This window comes from Cryptomeria japonica, chromosome 11 (genome assembly GCF_030272615.1).
Source record: "Cryptomeria japonica chromosome 11, Sugi_1.0, whole genome shotgun sequence".
Classification (NCBI taxonomy): Eukaryota; Viridiplantae; Streptophyta; class Pinopsida; order Cupressales; family Cupressaceae; genus Cryptomeria; species Cryptomeria japonica.
In genome coordinates, this window is record NC_081415.1 from 662,208,355 (window position 1) to 662,223,928 (window position 15,574).

General features: G+C 36.5%; 1 protein-coding gene across 5 annotated transcripts in view; it reads left to right on the forward strand.

Moving 5' to 3' along the window:
* The window catches only part of LOC131065111 (two-component response regulator-like PRR37), a 51,857-nt gene extending 37,009 nt beyond the window's left edge, over positions 1 to 14,848 (forward strand). Inside the window, exons 2-9 of one of the 5 annotated variants that reach the window (XM_059213838.1) lie at positions 3,970 to 4,086; positions 4,201 to 4,394; positions 4,585 to 4,740; positions 5,519 to 5,675; positions 5,790 to 6,056; positions 6,127 to 6,229; positions 12,956 to 14,174; positions 14,257 to 14,848. In XM_059213838.1, the coding sequence (XP_059069821.1) occupies positions 3,970 to 4,086; positions 4,201 to 4,394; positions 4,585 to 4,740; positions 5,519 to 5,675; positions 5,790 to 6,056; positions 6,127 to 6,229; positions 12,956 to 14,174; positions 14,257 to 14,364 (2,321 nt within the window). In that variant the 3' untranslated portion in view covers positions 14,365 to 14,848. Of the gene's footprint in view, positions 1 to 3,969; positions 4,395 to 4,584; positions 4,741 to 5,518; positions 5,676 to 5,789; positions 6,057 to 6,126; positions 6,230 to 12,955; positions 14,175 to 14,256 lie in introns of all 5 variants that reach the window. The other 4 variants (XM_059213839.1, XM_059213837.1, XM_057999521.2 and 1 more) reach the window with 4 other exon arrangements.
* The last annotated feature ends 726 nt before the right edge of the window (positions 14,849 to 15,574 follow it).

Genomic DNA, 15,574 nt, shown 5'->3' on the forward strand with positions numbered 1-15,574 from the left:
TCACCCTTATTAATTCTGATATTAGATATTGATCCATTGACTTTTCTTGTCTTCTTTGATCTTATGGATGGTTCCTCCAATTCCCCCTTCTGAATTGAATTAGTCTCTTCTTTATATCGTCATTTGTGGGAAGTCACACCTCTTCATAATTAATGAGTCATCACTCTTCATTGCTTCCCTTTGAGAATAATAAATTATTTTTCAAATTGATCTCCCTTGGATGTCCTCAAATGAGACTTTCTCCTTTTTATATCCTCCAATGTGAGGGAGAGGTCACATCTCTTCATCATGTATGCCCCCTTTGGTAAGAGACACATCCTTTCCACCATTAGCACCCTTTAAAAGAGTGCAACTCTTCATTATTTCTGCCTTTTGAAAGGAACACAACCTTTCACTTTCAAATCTGCACTTCTTATTTATATCAGATCTGCACTTCTGATTCCCCAATTATCCCCTCAAACAAGGTTCTCTCCTCCCTTTTATATCTCATGTTTGAGGGACTCACAACTTTTCATTTCATGTCTTTGACCATTCATTAACTTAATTAAAATTTAATTATATTTAATCAAAGTTACCCGAGTTTCCGGGACGGGGACGGCAGGGGACGGCAGGACGGGTTTCTGGGACGGCAAATTTTTTTGCCAAATTTGGGGATGGAGGGGGACGACAAAGGGGACGGCTATATAAAATATAGGAAAAATTTAAAATATATAGGAAAATTTCAAAATTCTAAATGTTCATATGAAAACATGGATAAAGCATGCATGCATACATTATATTCATATGAAAACAATAAAACATGGATATAGCATGTGTATGATACTATGAAAAGTTGAAAACATTTTAGAATGTAAATTCTGAACATACAACATTGTTAATACTCAATAGACAATATGCAATTATGCATTCATAAATCAGAATTTCAATTCATTCACATTGTCAATATGCATATCAATAGACTCGGAGGTTAAATTTTCCCTACTTCTATCGACGCAGTTTCCCCCCATATTTTTCAACGGGGGTTTGAGGGCAGTGCCCCCAAGGTGGGGTCAAGGGGTAGCGCCCCTTGCGCGCTCCCTGTCGCGATATAGGGCGGGGTCAAGGGGCAGCGCCCCACGAGGCCAAAAAAACTTATTCTTAATAAAGGCGTTGGGTGTTATTTTTCTATTGACTCGCCGAGTTTGGCGATTTTCTAATCTCTGTGTCAAAATGCCCAAAGGCTACACTGCTGCCATATAGTTTCATTGTCAAAATTATGAATTAAATTAATAAATTTAAAATTTAATTAATGTTATCTTTTAATTTTTTTTAATTTTTAATAACAATTTGAATTAATAAGGGGCCTATATTAGAAAATTTAAATAAAAAATTGAAAATACAACTTTTTAAAATTTTTTTAATATTTTTTAAGGGCCTTAGAATGGAGGACGTCCCAGCCGTCCCCGAGACGGATTGGGGACGTCCCAGCCGTCCCCGGGACGTACGGATGTCCCCCAGAGCTAGGGCAGGCGTCCCCCTATTTCGGGGACGTCCCCTCAAAAAACAGGGCAATTTGGGGACGGGGGGAAACGTCCCCTGGCTGTCCCCAAGTCCCCGAAACGTCCCCAAGACGGGGATGGGGGTTTTCAGGTTGGGGATGCGTCCCCGGGTAACTTTGTATTTAATTGTATTCTTTTATATTTATATTTATATTTTAATTTTATAATTATCATTTATCATTAAATTGTATTTCAAAGTGGGGACATTACAAATTTGACAAAAAATTGAAAATATAACAAATAAAATATTGCTGTTATAAAATTAAAAAATTAAAATTTGATCATTATTCATTTGTAGGAGTAAAATAATGAATTTAAATTGAAATTTGTGATAATGTAAATTGTAAACCTTGAAGTTAATCACTGAATTTGTCCACTAAAATTGGCAATGACTAATTAGTCACTAAATTTAACAATTAAGAAAAAGTCGTGAAGGAAGCCTACCTTGAGGCTTGAATAATGCTGTGAATCCTTTGATTCAACAATGCATTGGCATCAACTTCCTCTTGCCCTTCCTCTCACTATTTCTCAATTCTAATGTGCCTTGATTTGTAACATTTTTCACTCTCATAGCTTGCTGTTGCAACTTTCAACTTTTTTGTTGAAACTTTGGTTTGAGTTGGAATGAGGCTTAGATGCCTATTTGTAATTTTTTTGTGAGTGTTTAGGGTTTGGGTATGAGGACTTGTTGCACACATTTCAAAATTTATTTTTGTTTTTGTTTTTTATTTTTTCTAAATTTATGTTTTGCAGCTTTTTGTCATGGGGGAGGCTTGGGCATCTCCAAGACATTCAAGAGACTCTCGTTAGTCTTCTTTTGGAGACATTTCAGTTTCTGCAAATAATGTTTTTTTTCCTTTTAGAATTTGTCAACTTTCTGTACAAAAATTAAAAAATAAAATTAAAAACCTCGAGAAAATTGGAAAAGTATTTTAGATTATAACCAAAACAGAGAAAGTGAGGAGTCAAAATTGAAAAAGAGATGCAATTATTTCAAAATTTTTAAAAGAGTGCTACTGCTTAATATTGTCCCTGCATCACACTCCCTCCATTCTATATTTTATTGACTATTTTTTTGAAAATTTTGAAGGAGTCTTGAGTCTTCCATTATTTAGTAATTAGCATTGAATCTTCTCACCCTGTACTTCATTTTATTTTTATGGTGTTATTGAATGAATTTGGTGTTTATTTTGCTCCTAGAATATTTGCCAATTGTTTTTTTGAATTTTTGTTTATGCAGTTTTGGTGATCAAATTGTCTTTTGTTGCAATATCTTTTGGTCTTGAACTCCAATTCATGCAGACATGATTCTTGTTGGAAGCGTTAAGGAAAATATCAGTCTTGTTTCCTTTTGCCATCTAAGTGACATAAAAAAGTGGGTTTTTTTTTCTTCTGTCAAAGTCATCAGGGACCAGCATTTGCCCCTGGTCTCACCATTATGCTGCTCCTAGACTTGGATGCAGTAATTTGTTTGCTCATTTTGACAATTAACATGTTGGGGAGTTGAACACAGGGCTTAGCTGTGAAAATGTCAATGATTTACTGCTTAAGCCTATCCAATTTCAATGCCATATTCATGTTTTATATGCTTTGTTTTTCTTATCTTAGGGCCATTTTTGCTTTTTTGTATTTCAATTCTGTATTTGTGTCACATTTGTATTAAACTTAATTGATGACGGCCTTTGAAATATTTATCAAAGGAACTTTTTGCTGTTCTTTTAAAATTTCCAATTTTTTGAGTCATTCTGTTCTGTATTTGTATTGCATTTGCTTAAGCTGAATTGACACCTTGGAGACATCTAGCAGAGGGATTGTTGTTGTGAGGGCCACTACTTGCTGGCCAAAGTTGGAGAGTCTATTTTTTTCCTCATAGAACAAGCTTTTACCAAGTGGACAAATAAAATTCTTGGATTAGGATTCTAATTAATTGAAGAAACAAAGTTTTGAGTGTAAAATAGATTTTATCTTAACACTAAACAGATTCTGTGTTGAATAAACACAATTTCATACAGGCACTCTGGCTGTTATCTTGTGGTAAAGGTGAGTGCTTACCACTAATATGACCCAAGTGCTCCTCCCTTTGAATCCTATCCTAAAAAAATGACTTTGTTCAAAATTTCCCTTCAAGTTCTTAAAATGAATTTGAAAAATAGATCAGCTCAGTAAATATAACATACAAACAAAATCATCACTAGTAAATCAATTCCACATTTTCCTCAAATATTACTATTCTATTCTTGTAAAAACTTTCTATTCCTTAAATTTCCTTGGACAGGGGCAAGGTGCCCTGGAACAGTCTTTGGAGGCCAGTTGTGGTCATCTGCAGGATTTATGGTACTCTGACCTTTTCAGTTGTTGTGAAAATGTAATGTATTGGAACTTTGTTCTAGTTATATGATATGAGACACCATTGCTTGTGGCAAAACACCAGTAACTGCAGTTGGAGATGGGCTGCTAGCGTGGGGGCTTTTGGAAGATCCAAGCAATTGTTTTGACCTTGTGTTGACAGAGGTGGCTATGACATCGCTCTCTGGATTCAACCTTCTCTGTAAGATCATGAGTCATGAGAACTTGAAACACATTCCTGTGATAAGTAAGACACATTTACTCAAACCGTCAAACGTTTTGTCATATGTTGACTTTTTGTTTTTTATTATGAAAGCTACTGCAGTATTACTCTCCAGCAAAAGGCGTCTACATTTTTTTTCCTTGTTGCATGCAGTGATGTCATCCCTTGATTCTATGAGCATAGTTTTCAAATGTTTGACTAAGGGTGCTGTGGACTTTCTTGTTAAACCTGTTCGGAAGAACGAGTTACAGAACTTATGGCAGCATGTCTGGAGGAGGTGCCATAGTGTATGCCTCTCACATTCTTTCTATTTCCTTCTAAATTTTTAAGTAGTTTTTACCTTTTCTGATGTAGGAATGTGTCACTTAAGAATCTTTATGCAATGCATGTGGCTATTCTTCCTTTTTCTTATTATTCTTCACTTTGCTATTGTTTGTAACCTGTTAGATTTTTGAGCTAATGAGTTATAACTGTCAGTCAAGTTGCAGTGGTACTGGAAGACAGAACCAAAATGCTGCCCAGAGAAAGAATGAAGCTGGATATGATAACAATACTGACAGTATTGTTGGAATTGAGAATGCAAGTGGTGGTTTGGATATCAGAGAAGGCAGTGACAATGGAAGTGGTACACAAGTGAGTCTTTTCATTTATACCTTGGCTGGAGAGATTGTGTTTTGTCTGATACATTGGTTCCAGGAAGGCATTGGCAAGAAATGTGGCATGCAAGTGAATATCTTTTAATTTCTGCATTGCTTAGTGAGGCTACATTTTTTGCAGTGTTCGTTCCTATTACTAAGTTGCTAGTTTGTGTTTCAACAATTAAGAAACATGTAATACAAATTATCTTTTCGTTTTCTCTATATTTACTTGAATGTTTACATTTGCCTTTAGATTTCACATGTATTCAAGACAGTTTGAAGCTGAACTTTGTTTTGTGAAGGGATTTGGTCTTATCTCTATCGTTTGTAGATCTTCTATGGGTATCAAGTAATAAAATATTAAAATCTTTAAAATGAAGATTAATCAAAATGCTGATTTCATGGAATTCAGAGTTGGTACTCATGTTTCTTTTGGATTTATGCACAAACTTAATAAAGATATCCTCAAAACAGGGATTATAGTTACCAATCCATTATTCCAGAGGGCACAACAAAGATCTCACAATATGCACAAACTGTGAATTATTTGCATCACTCTCTTTGTTAACTTTTTGTTCTTGATTTTGTTAATGCTATAGAGACGCAGAGTCATCAAACCTGGCAAGTTACTCTTGAATTTGTGAGTTGTATTTTTCATTGGTTTTTGCATGATATTAATAATTTAATTGAATTGGAGGTTCTAGTGAATATATGTTCTGAAAGAACTGTCCCTTGATTTGGTTATAAACTTATACCAATGAACCATCTTGCAGGGTTCATGGACCAATCAACATGAAGTTGAAATTTCATATCAGAGAGGTAAATGGAAGCGACATCATGGCAGCAAGTTTGCTCAGGCTACACAGATGAAGAATGAGAAGACACAGAATAACTGGATGCAGAGTGTGAAAACTTATGCAAAAGCTTGTGGTAAGGTTATTCAAGGTTAATTTGTTCTGGGATAATCTTTTTTTATAAATTTTATTATATAAGATGTAATGCTATTTCTCATGAAAGTCCAAGACAATTTTTTTTACATCACAGATGATGCAATAGGTCAGGATCTGGTAATTGCTGTTCCTGGACGAGTTCCCACACATATGGAATGCCTTCGAGAGAAAAGTACTTTTCATGATCAATCTTGTCAAAACCAAGAAGTTGACTGCTCAGCAAGCTGTGGAGAGGGTGACCATCTAGGTGATGAATCTGTTAAAGAGGGTAGTGAGCCAAAGGCTATTGACTTGATTGGAAAGATGGGCAGTGAACCTCATTGCAGGAATGGGGATAAAGAAGATAGTAGGAGTGGAGAAGGTAAATTAGACACGGGTAAACTGCTGTTACGGGAAATACAAATCTCTAACTGATTATAATTGCATGCCAGAACTGGAGCTTACTCTAAATCGTCCACGAGCTAATTGGAATGAATATAGCAAGCTCAAAGACAAATGTACACTTAGACAGTCAGATGCTTCTGCATTTTCAAGGTGAACATATTCCCACTTATGATACTTGCGATGGTTCAGAACTTTTGTTTTGACCTTTTCGGTATATTAATTTTGTTTTTAATTTATTTAGATATCGTTTTCTTTTGGGATTTTTCACATGGTGGAGTATGTTCATACTCAAGTCATCACCACAATGGCGTTTCTGAGTAGTCATTACCTTAATGAATTATTCCTCAATGTATTTTGCTAATAATCTAGACTTTCAAGGCAGAGGGTCCCAAAAACCACACAACTGTCTGTGGGAATTTGTTAGTGGGGTAGAATGGTGATTATAATCCACCACTTTGGGTTGTTCACCTTCTAGTCTCTTTTCCATTGGGGGAGATTTTTGGGTGAGTGTATGCCTTATAAGCTTTACTCGTGTCACAATTATTGACTATGTGGAATGTATGTTAATTGTAAGTTTGTAAGTGAGTCTTTCATTTTGTGGTTTTATATAGATACACATTTTTTTATTATAGGATAAAAGTGGGTTTTTGAAAGGTTTACAAAGAAAGTTCAGATTCAGCAATGAAGCCTGTCAAATTACAGAGAAACAACAAATCTGGACTAATGAAGAGTCTGTTACCACCAGAGCTGTCAAACAACAGCAAAATAGTAAATTCACAGCATCTGGACAGCAAGAGGATAGCAAATAAGCTCATGGCTGAGACTCAGTTGAAAGAGCTGAACAAATAGCCATCCTTAATGCCACTTGAAAGTTGATACTTTAACCTTTTTAAATGGACTTGGCAGGTGGCTAGAAGCCATGAAGCTCCAGGGATCCCTGAGTACCAATTTCGGCAATGTTCACCGTTTCTTTGAAACACATTTCCTTTCTATTCCTCTTCTCTTTTTTAGAAACCTTCCCTAAAACAATAGCTTTCTTTGAGCTTCTATTTGACTTCTTATAAGACTGATCTCCATCTGCGTTCTATTTGAGGGAGGGAAGGACAGCAATGCTCCTCAGGTTGGAATATAGAGCAAGGGACAATTTCATCCTCTCATAGATTTTGGGACTTGAGTGCAAGCGTCTTTGCTTACATGCTATAGGGCAGATTGAAGGCCGCACCTTTCTAATTGGGCTGTTACCTCTTTTTTCCAAGGAAGGACCTGCTGGTTCGCCTCTAGCATCCTACCCTTTCTTGCAAACCTACCTTGGATCATTCAAATCTGAAGCATTCTTGCTTAATATCTCAGTGCCAAAGAGGAAAACATTGCTGTTCTTTGCTTTTCCGGAGCCAGCCCTAACCTCAGAAGTGCAATCCTTAAGAAGGAGATGAAAAGACTCAGACACATGATAATTTCTGCTCCCCCTCTAAAGTAACACACAAATTCTTGAATATCCAGCCCATGGTTTAGTGCTTTATGCTGTATCTGCATTGAGGGAGACATCCCTTCCTTTCCCCAAGGAAGCTTAAGCACTATTTTTCCTTATTCCTGGATTTCTGCTTCTTCCTAATGATCAAGCAATTTCTTGAAAAGTGGCTAGGTTTGTGGCACTTATAGCAAGCAAATTGAGAGATCTCATACTCAATTAGTTGCACCCAGTTGCCATATGTTGAGGACAAGACAATAGAAGTCTGGAGAGTCTTATCCACAAGTAATCATGTAGAATCTAGTATACAATATGCCTTTTGGACTCAAAATCAGTAAGTATGAATTGTTTGAAGAATTAACTACATATCAATCATGATATCATCTTTCCAGTATTCCAATGGCAAGCCTAGATGCTGAATCCATATAGGGACGGACCCTATTAATGTTCTTCATATCAAAACCCAGTTTCCATTTTCTCTCAAAAACAAAGGTGCATCCAAAAGGGTTTGGGTGCCAATCCTCATGATTGAAAAGGAGATCAAGAAAAATCCCTTAGGAAGAGTAGAGATCGCAACTTGGCCAAATGGTTTCCACTTTCTTAGAGCCCATCTTCTAACGACATCAATGTAAGGCTTGAAATCTAGAATTTTTTTAATAAGAGTACTTTCCAATCTTTTAGAGGATCAATCAACTATAGAGTCGTGAACCCTATGAAAGATATCCTAATTGATTGAAATAGTTTTTTAGAGTAGGAATGATTAGGTTTGGTTAAGTTCTTTCAAGATTTATGTCCTTCGCAGGGGTTGAAGACTAGACACTATATGAGCCCTTAGCTAATCTAGTAGAGGACAATATGCTAAGGCCCCTAAAACAACAATCTACCCTGCCTACTTATTGTGGTGCTTTAGGACTACAACATCTAGCCAAAATAGTCTAAACTTCTTTGGACTCTTGCATAGACAACCTCTCAAGGATAGCCTCAAACTCTACAAGAAGGAAATGTAGGAATGCATCCAATTAACAAGACAATTGTTAAACTTGGATGCTAGAATTGCTTGAGGAATTATAACATGGCAAATAGGCTCTTTCCTAGCATGACTAGACTCACAAAAGGTGATGAGGAACCTCATTCTTTAGACCTTACCTTGAGCATGACCTAGCTTGCTCTACTTGTCAACTATCATAGAAGGGAAGGAACATTCTAAACATGGATGAGCAGCTTGGGGTTGGTTTGAATCATTTAGGGAGTCAACCTTAGTAGAAAAGCTAGAGTGCTTTTGAAGGTCTCACAATCTTTTAGAGAGCTCGACCCCGTCACTAGCCCTAAACTATAGGATCTTCTTTGCAACTTTATTCTAGTTAGGCAAAAATTTACTAAACTCAAGCAATCTAGCTAAATGACACATTGAAGCTACCTTCAGCTGCAAATTGAGGAGTTTTTTACCTTCTCTCATTTAGAAAGCCTTACCATACCTCATCATTCTCATCTTCTAGCCCCTCCATGGACAAAAAACTTGACTTGGGTGATTTCTTGGTCATCTCTAAATTTGTGATAGTGTTGACAAAAATTAGATTGATGTCCATGAAGCTAGTTGATTCTAGTTTGAGATTGGTTTTATATAGATATTATGTTGTTTTGGGATTTTTTTTTCTATGTATAGTCATACTCAAGTCATCACCACAATGACTATTTCCATGAGTAGTCAATACCTTAATGAATTTTTACTCATGTATTTTGCTAATAACTACAAGGCAAATGGACCCAAAAAGGATATAAGCCACTCTAAGAGTTTATTGGTAGGGAGAGGAATAGTGATTATAATCCATTGCATGATTGACAAATGCAAAGGGGATTGAGGGAGGTAGAAGGACTAAGCAAGGTGTGATTTCATAATGCCCAAGGACTAATGCTGAGCGGCTTTGAGATATTGTCAAGGACAAAAATGATGATCGCTAATCCATGTTAGGGAAGGACAAAATGCTAGGTCCAAATCTCACCTTGACATGGTCAATCAAGGGCAGCTTTTGAGGGTGTTTAATGATTTGATGAGTGCAAAGTGAAGTTTTGACAAGGATCAAAACAAGGGTGGAAATGCCACATTGTCAAGGACAAAGGTGAGTGATTTAAGGTGCGCTTAAGGGAAAATGCTAGGTGCAATTCCTACCCATGCAAGGACAAGCTTGAGCACTAAGGAGTAGTAGCTTTGGAATATAGATCCCATGGCACCTATAGTTCTGGATTATAGGTCCCATAGGACCTATAGTTTCGAAATGGAAGGAGCTAACAACATGAAGGCAAGAAATTCCTTGAGCGCACTCTCAATTGAGTTAGGAATATTTTAAACCAAGGTGAAATTGCAAAGGATAACTCAAAACGTCAAGGTGCTAGAGAGGGTGAGTGAAGGATACCCAAGTGCTAGAGACAAGGTGTCTTGGAATATGGAGTGCTAAAATGACTTTGCCATGGAATTCTAAATGATGAGCAATGTTGCACAAGTGCTAAAGTGAGTAGTGCAAGGATAATTGAGCTCTTGGATCAAGTTCACAAGGAATGTGAGGGACTAAAATAACTTGGTCAAGGATAAAATGCTTTGTGAGGAAATTTTAAAATTTGTTGATTTTGTAAGCAAAAAATCAACTTAAATTTGCCAATCCACAAAGTAAGTTTGCCTTTGATTTTTGATTTATTAAAATTTCACACCTCACACAAAGATTACATTTGAATTTTGTCTTTTTTGGTCCAAGGATTTTACAAATGTTTCTATTTTCCCTCCTGTCAAGGTCAGGAATTTTCCTTGTCCGGGTTGAAATTTCATCATTTTTTCACACTTGACATTTCCAAAATCTCAATTCCTTGTCAACTTGTTCTGACAACATTTTGCAACATTTGCATCAATGTTTCGGATCACACTCTATGATCCATCATTAGGGTGATAGAGAGCATAAGGAGATTAATGTGATCCATCATCAGGATGATATGCTTTGATGGATCACATTAATCTCCTTATGCTCTTTATCACCTTGATGATGGATCACAAAGTGTGATCCAAAATGTTGATGCAAAAAATACTTACACAATCAAATCCAGAAGCAACATACAGACGTTATCATGGATTGTGGAAATCTACTAGCATTGATTTTGCAACATTGTTACATTCTTTGACAACTTTGACTACATTTTGCAACTTTTCTTGCAATTTTGATCCCAGTTCTCAATCTTGACATTTGTTCATGACTGCTGGAATTAAAACTTGAGTCCTCGACTTGATTGCACACCTCCAAGGCAAGACATTACACTTTAACTCACATTCCAAGGGTTGCTCAACACACCTTTCCCGGACTTGACAAGACTAAATGAAATCCTCTCAAAAAGGCTAAAACAATAAAATGTATTGCCAAGCTAAGACAAAACGCTAATCTAGCAAACAAAAAAGTGGGGGTCCCCATTTGCAATGGGGCGTGCATGTTTGCAACATAACAAAATACAGGGCAGTGTCTTATTAGCACACCCTTCGTTGTGCTTAAATAAATTTGTGTATAAGAATTTGTACCATCATGCCTGTTTTGGTAAAACATTTGTTTCATATAAAGTATTGATTTGTATTCTACAGTAGTTATTTGTATCATTTCTTTTGCAAGTTTGAATAATTTTTCACATTTGTCAATTTCTTTTAATTATATCTCACAGTTCTAAAGATCTTCCCTCTCTTGTAAAAGGTAACGTAAAAGAAAAGGAGGCTATTTTAGGTCACCACCAAGCCTGATGCTAATCTGTTGTTTTAAGATGTTTGAGACCTCCTTGTTCCTTTTTTTTTCGTTCTGATTGACCTTTATATATTTAAATGAGGCAAACTCATCAGCCACTTCCTATTTTTGTTTTTGAATTTATACCTATAGTAAGAATGGAAAAGATCAATTAAGGGCAACCGATTTGTAAATTTAGTGTCTGTGACTGTGGTTATCAGTATTGCATATGCTTAAGCATGCCCTTCAATTTTACCACTAGGATTAAGCACTTCAGGACTTGACAGACCTGTGTTGAGTACATACAAAAACAGTTCCTGGATCTTTATGAATTTGGAATATTAAAAACTGTAAGAACCAATCAACGATCAAATTGACTATATTCAACATCTAAACACTTGAAAAGAGTGAACTTTTTTTTTTCCAATTTAATAGTTGAATCAGGTGACCACTTGAATTTGGTAGTCGAGGTCAATGTTGGACAGAATCTCCCTGTCAGTTATGCTCTTCTCAGCCATACAATACCTCTAATGTTAGAACCAATGTTGATGCCGAGTGATACCAGGACCAAATCTCAGGTGTTATTGCTCTTCTCCACACATGCTCCTTTTTCCCTTCCCTTGGCCCTCTGTAATCTGATAGAATAAAAAATGTCTCATGTGGAGGGATCGTTTGTTTCATCTTCCAGAATGATCCCTTCATTTTATATAGCTTTATAGCAACTAGTATGTATCTATAAAAATCAGCAGGCATTTATACATCTTTTCTCAGAGATTACCATGTGCGGAACTTTAGGATTAATAGAACTCATGTACGATTCTATCTCTCTTGATGTGTCAGAGAACACCCAGCTTTTCAGCATTTCTCTTGTATAACACATTTACTCTTGCAATTTAGTGTGTTGTTTCCTTGTGTGTTCCTAGGATTGTAGTTGTGATTACACAAATATTTGAAAGATTTATAATAGTCCACGTGTTCTAAGTGAGAGTGAACCTGAAGGAATAAAATTTTGTAGCAGACTTGAAGACATATATATGCACGAATTTTGAGATGTACCAACTCCCATGTGCGATGTAAGTGAGACAGACTATATAGCATGCTTAAACTGCACAATCCATTGATTCTGGGATGATTCTAAAGCAAGTGGATGCAGATTTTTACCCGTTCTTCCACAACTTTCTATTTGTTATTGTATCTCAATAAATCCTTAACTGAAGTACTTAATGGAACTTTTAATTGTTTATAACTTTATACATCTATTATAAGCAAATTCTTAAGCAATCATATATGTAAAGTCTGTGATTTAACAAGTAATAAACATATTTTTGTATCCTAAAGCTTTAATACTTCAAACATGGAATCTATATTACCTGGCTTAGTTTGAACTTTGTATCATTAGGGGGCAATACAACGTTTTTAAAAACAAAGTAACGAGTTCTAATTTGTAATAACATCTACCATCTAATGCTACTAACAGTTAAAGTTCCTATGGACACGCATCTTGAGTGGATGGAATCGATGGATCATTAAAAAATTGTAAATGTTTATTTTTCTTTCAGCACAATTCGTAGATTTTTTACTTTAATTTTGTTATTTCCAAAACTACACATCGTCACCTTTTAAATTCCTTTCTTTGTGCTTACATAAAACTATTTATCTCAGGTATAACGTGGGTGACATACATTTTTCATTTCCATGGGGTGGTTCCTTTCCAGTTAATTTATACCCGAAAAACAAAGTGCAATATTATGTCTCTTCTGAAAACACTGGATCATTACATTTGAGAGTCCCATTTGAGCAGTTGGGTTGTTCAAAGCGAAGTAGTGGTGATGCTCCTGATCAATATCAATTATCACATAGTGCCAACAATCAAGATAAGGGCTCTTCTGGTCAAGCTGCTTGCCCAAGCTCTGTGCCGATGAAAGATGAGACACCTGTGTCCCTGCCAATGGGTGCAGCTATACCCATATCACCTGGTTCCTTTCCAGTTAATTTATACCCGAAAAACAAAGAGCAATATTGTGTTTCTTCTGAAAACACTGGATCATTACATTTGACAGTCCCATTTGAGCAGTTGGGTTGTTCAAAGCGAAGTAGTGGTTATGCTCCTGATCAATATCAATTATTACATAGTGCCAACAATCAAGATAAGGGCTCTTCTGGTCAAGCTGCTTGCCCAAGCTCTGTGCCGATGAAAGATGAGACACCTGTGTCCCTGCCTATGGGTGCAGCTATGCCCATATCACCTGGAATTATCTCCTTTGATGGTGTACCACCACCATATGGCACTTCATTGCATCCCATGTTCTATTCTTATCCAGGGGTTCCTATATGGGGTTCAGATACACCACTCAAAGCAGAGAGAGAAGATGCTCGGGATAATTCTTCTTATCACGAGCCACATTGTGTTCCCCTTCATGTTCCTGATCATTCTCGTCATTACAATCACCTTCATCACCACCACATTCAATATCATCACCATCATCATCACCATCACCACCATGAAAGGCATGAACATAAGAAACATGCTAGACAAGATGAATGTGCTGTAGATAATGCAGCTACAACAGCTCAGGGTGGTTCGTATATTATGACCAGGAATACTCTGAGTCTGGGTGGTAATTGTGGGGAGAGTGGAAGCAGTAATGGTCATGGAAGTAATGGTGATGCCGATAGAAGTGCATCTGGAAGCAACAACAATGGAATCAATGTGCCTACTGGAAAGAGCACTGTTGCTGTAATTCCTGGAGCCAATGGGGGCAGTGGGACTGGCAATACAAGTACTACTGGCAGTGGAGTTGAAAACAACCTATCTGCTCGTCGGGAGGCAGCATTGGTGAAATTCCAGCAGAAGAGGAAAGAGAGATGCTTCGAAAAAAAGGTTTAAATTAGTTTTTCTAAGTTGTGGATTGAACTTTCTGAATTCTAAAATATTTTGTATAATTCACATATTTGGTTTGCAGGTTCGATATCAAAGTAGAAAAACGTTTGCAGAACAGCGGCCTCGAGTAAAAGGACAATTTGTTCGTCATCTGTCAATCAACAAATCTGAAGCTGGTGAAGAAAAATGATAGATATACATGAAATCTGCATTCAGCCATTACAATAGGTATTTCTTTCCAAAAGAAAGTTCAAGATCAAGAATTTTGGGTCACCACGAAGCTCTCCACACATGAAATCGACAAGTTCATGATTGGATAGATGATGAGTTTTGAAGAATGTCATAGTTTGTGGCGATTCTGTTCTCCACGTTAGTAGGAGCAGTTCTTGATGAATACGTTCTTAGTTGTTGAAAAGTATACCAATGTTTTATGCGACTAGGTCATTGGTATCAATGTCTTGGATGGTATTGGCTGTATATATGTCTGAAGTTTGTATTTTGCTTTAAAAACTGTAAAATATTCGACTCCAAGCTTGCATATCTTCACTCTAAAACTTGGATTTAAATGATTTGCGAAAACATAACCTGTATGTTGGTCTAGTATAATGCAATATTAAAAGTTAAATGAGATGGACTAAGAAGAACGAACGCATGTGTTCGACATCATTTCATTATTTTTCCTATTGGGTGTAGGTTATTTCATAAACGGTATCAATTCTTTTGTTCATGTAATGATCTATGAAATAGAATACTTGTTCCTGGATCTTAGCTCAGAACTGTATAATCCCTGACAACTGCGTAAGTTTTTCATTTGATTGATTGGCTCATTTAAAACGTTTTCTGCATTTACAAAGCAGCACACAATACACTTTCTAAATTGAGCAATATAAGTTGGGAGGTGAAAAAACAAATTAGAAAGGCTTACAAGAGATTTCCGAGGATCTTAAAGCTATAAACATTAGTAATGTGAAAATAGATTTTCAGATCTTATCTTTATGGACTTTTTGGTGAGCAATTTATGGATATTTTGGATGAGCAATTTATTTTAATAAGTAAATAGCTGCAGAGGGGCAGCACCCTTGTATTAAACAAAAAGGAGAATACAAGGTCTGATTCAAAAAGAGCGGTAGGGGGAAAGAATCAGGAAGAAAACCCCCTACCATAGCTCTAGTCCAAGATAAGAAAGACCAGCCTCGAAGGCTAGAAGTATCAACATAAACCAAACTCTTACAGATACAGAGGTTTTAAGACAAAAACATACAAACTCAAAGACAAAGAGACCGGAGGGCCTAGTGACAACCGGAGTCAAAGAGCAGAAGCATCATCTGCAAGTGCTTAGCCGCATCTAGAACAATGGGACATTCCGTGTCACAATTCGAATGAGTAGTCGATTCTGCCTT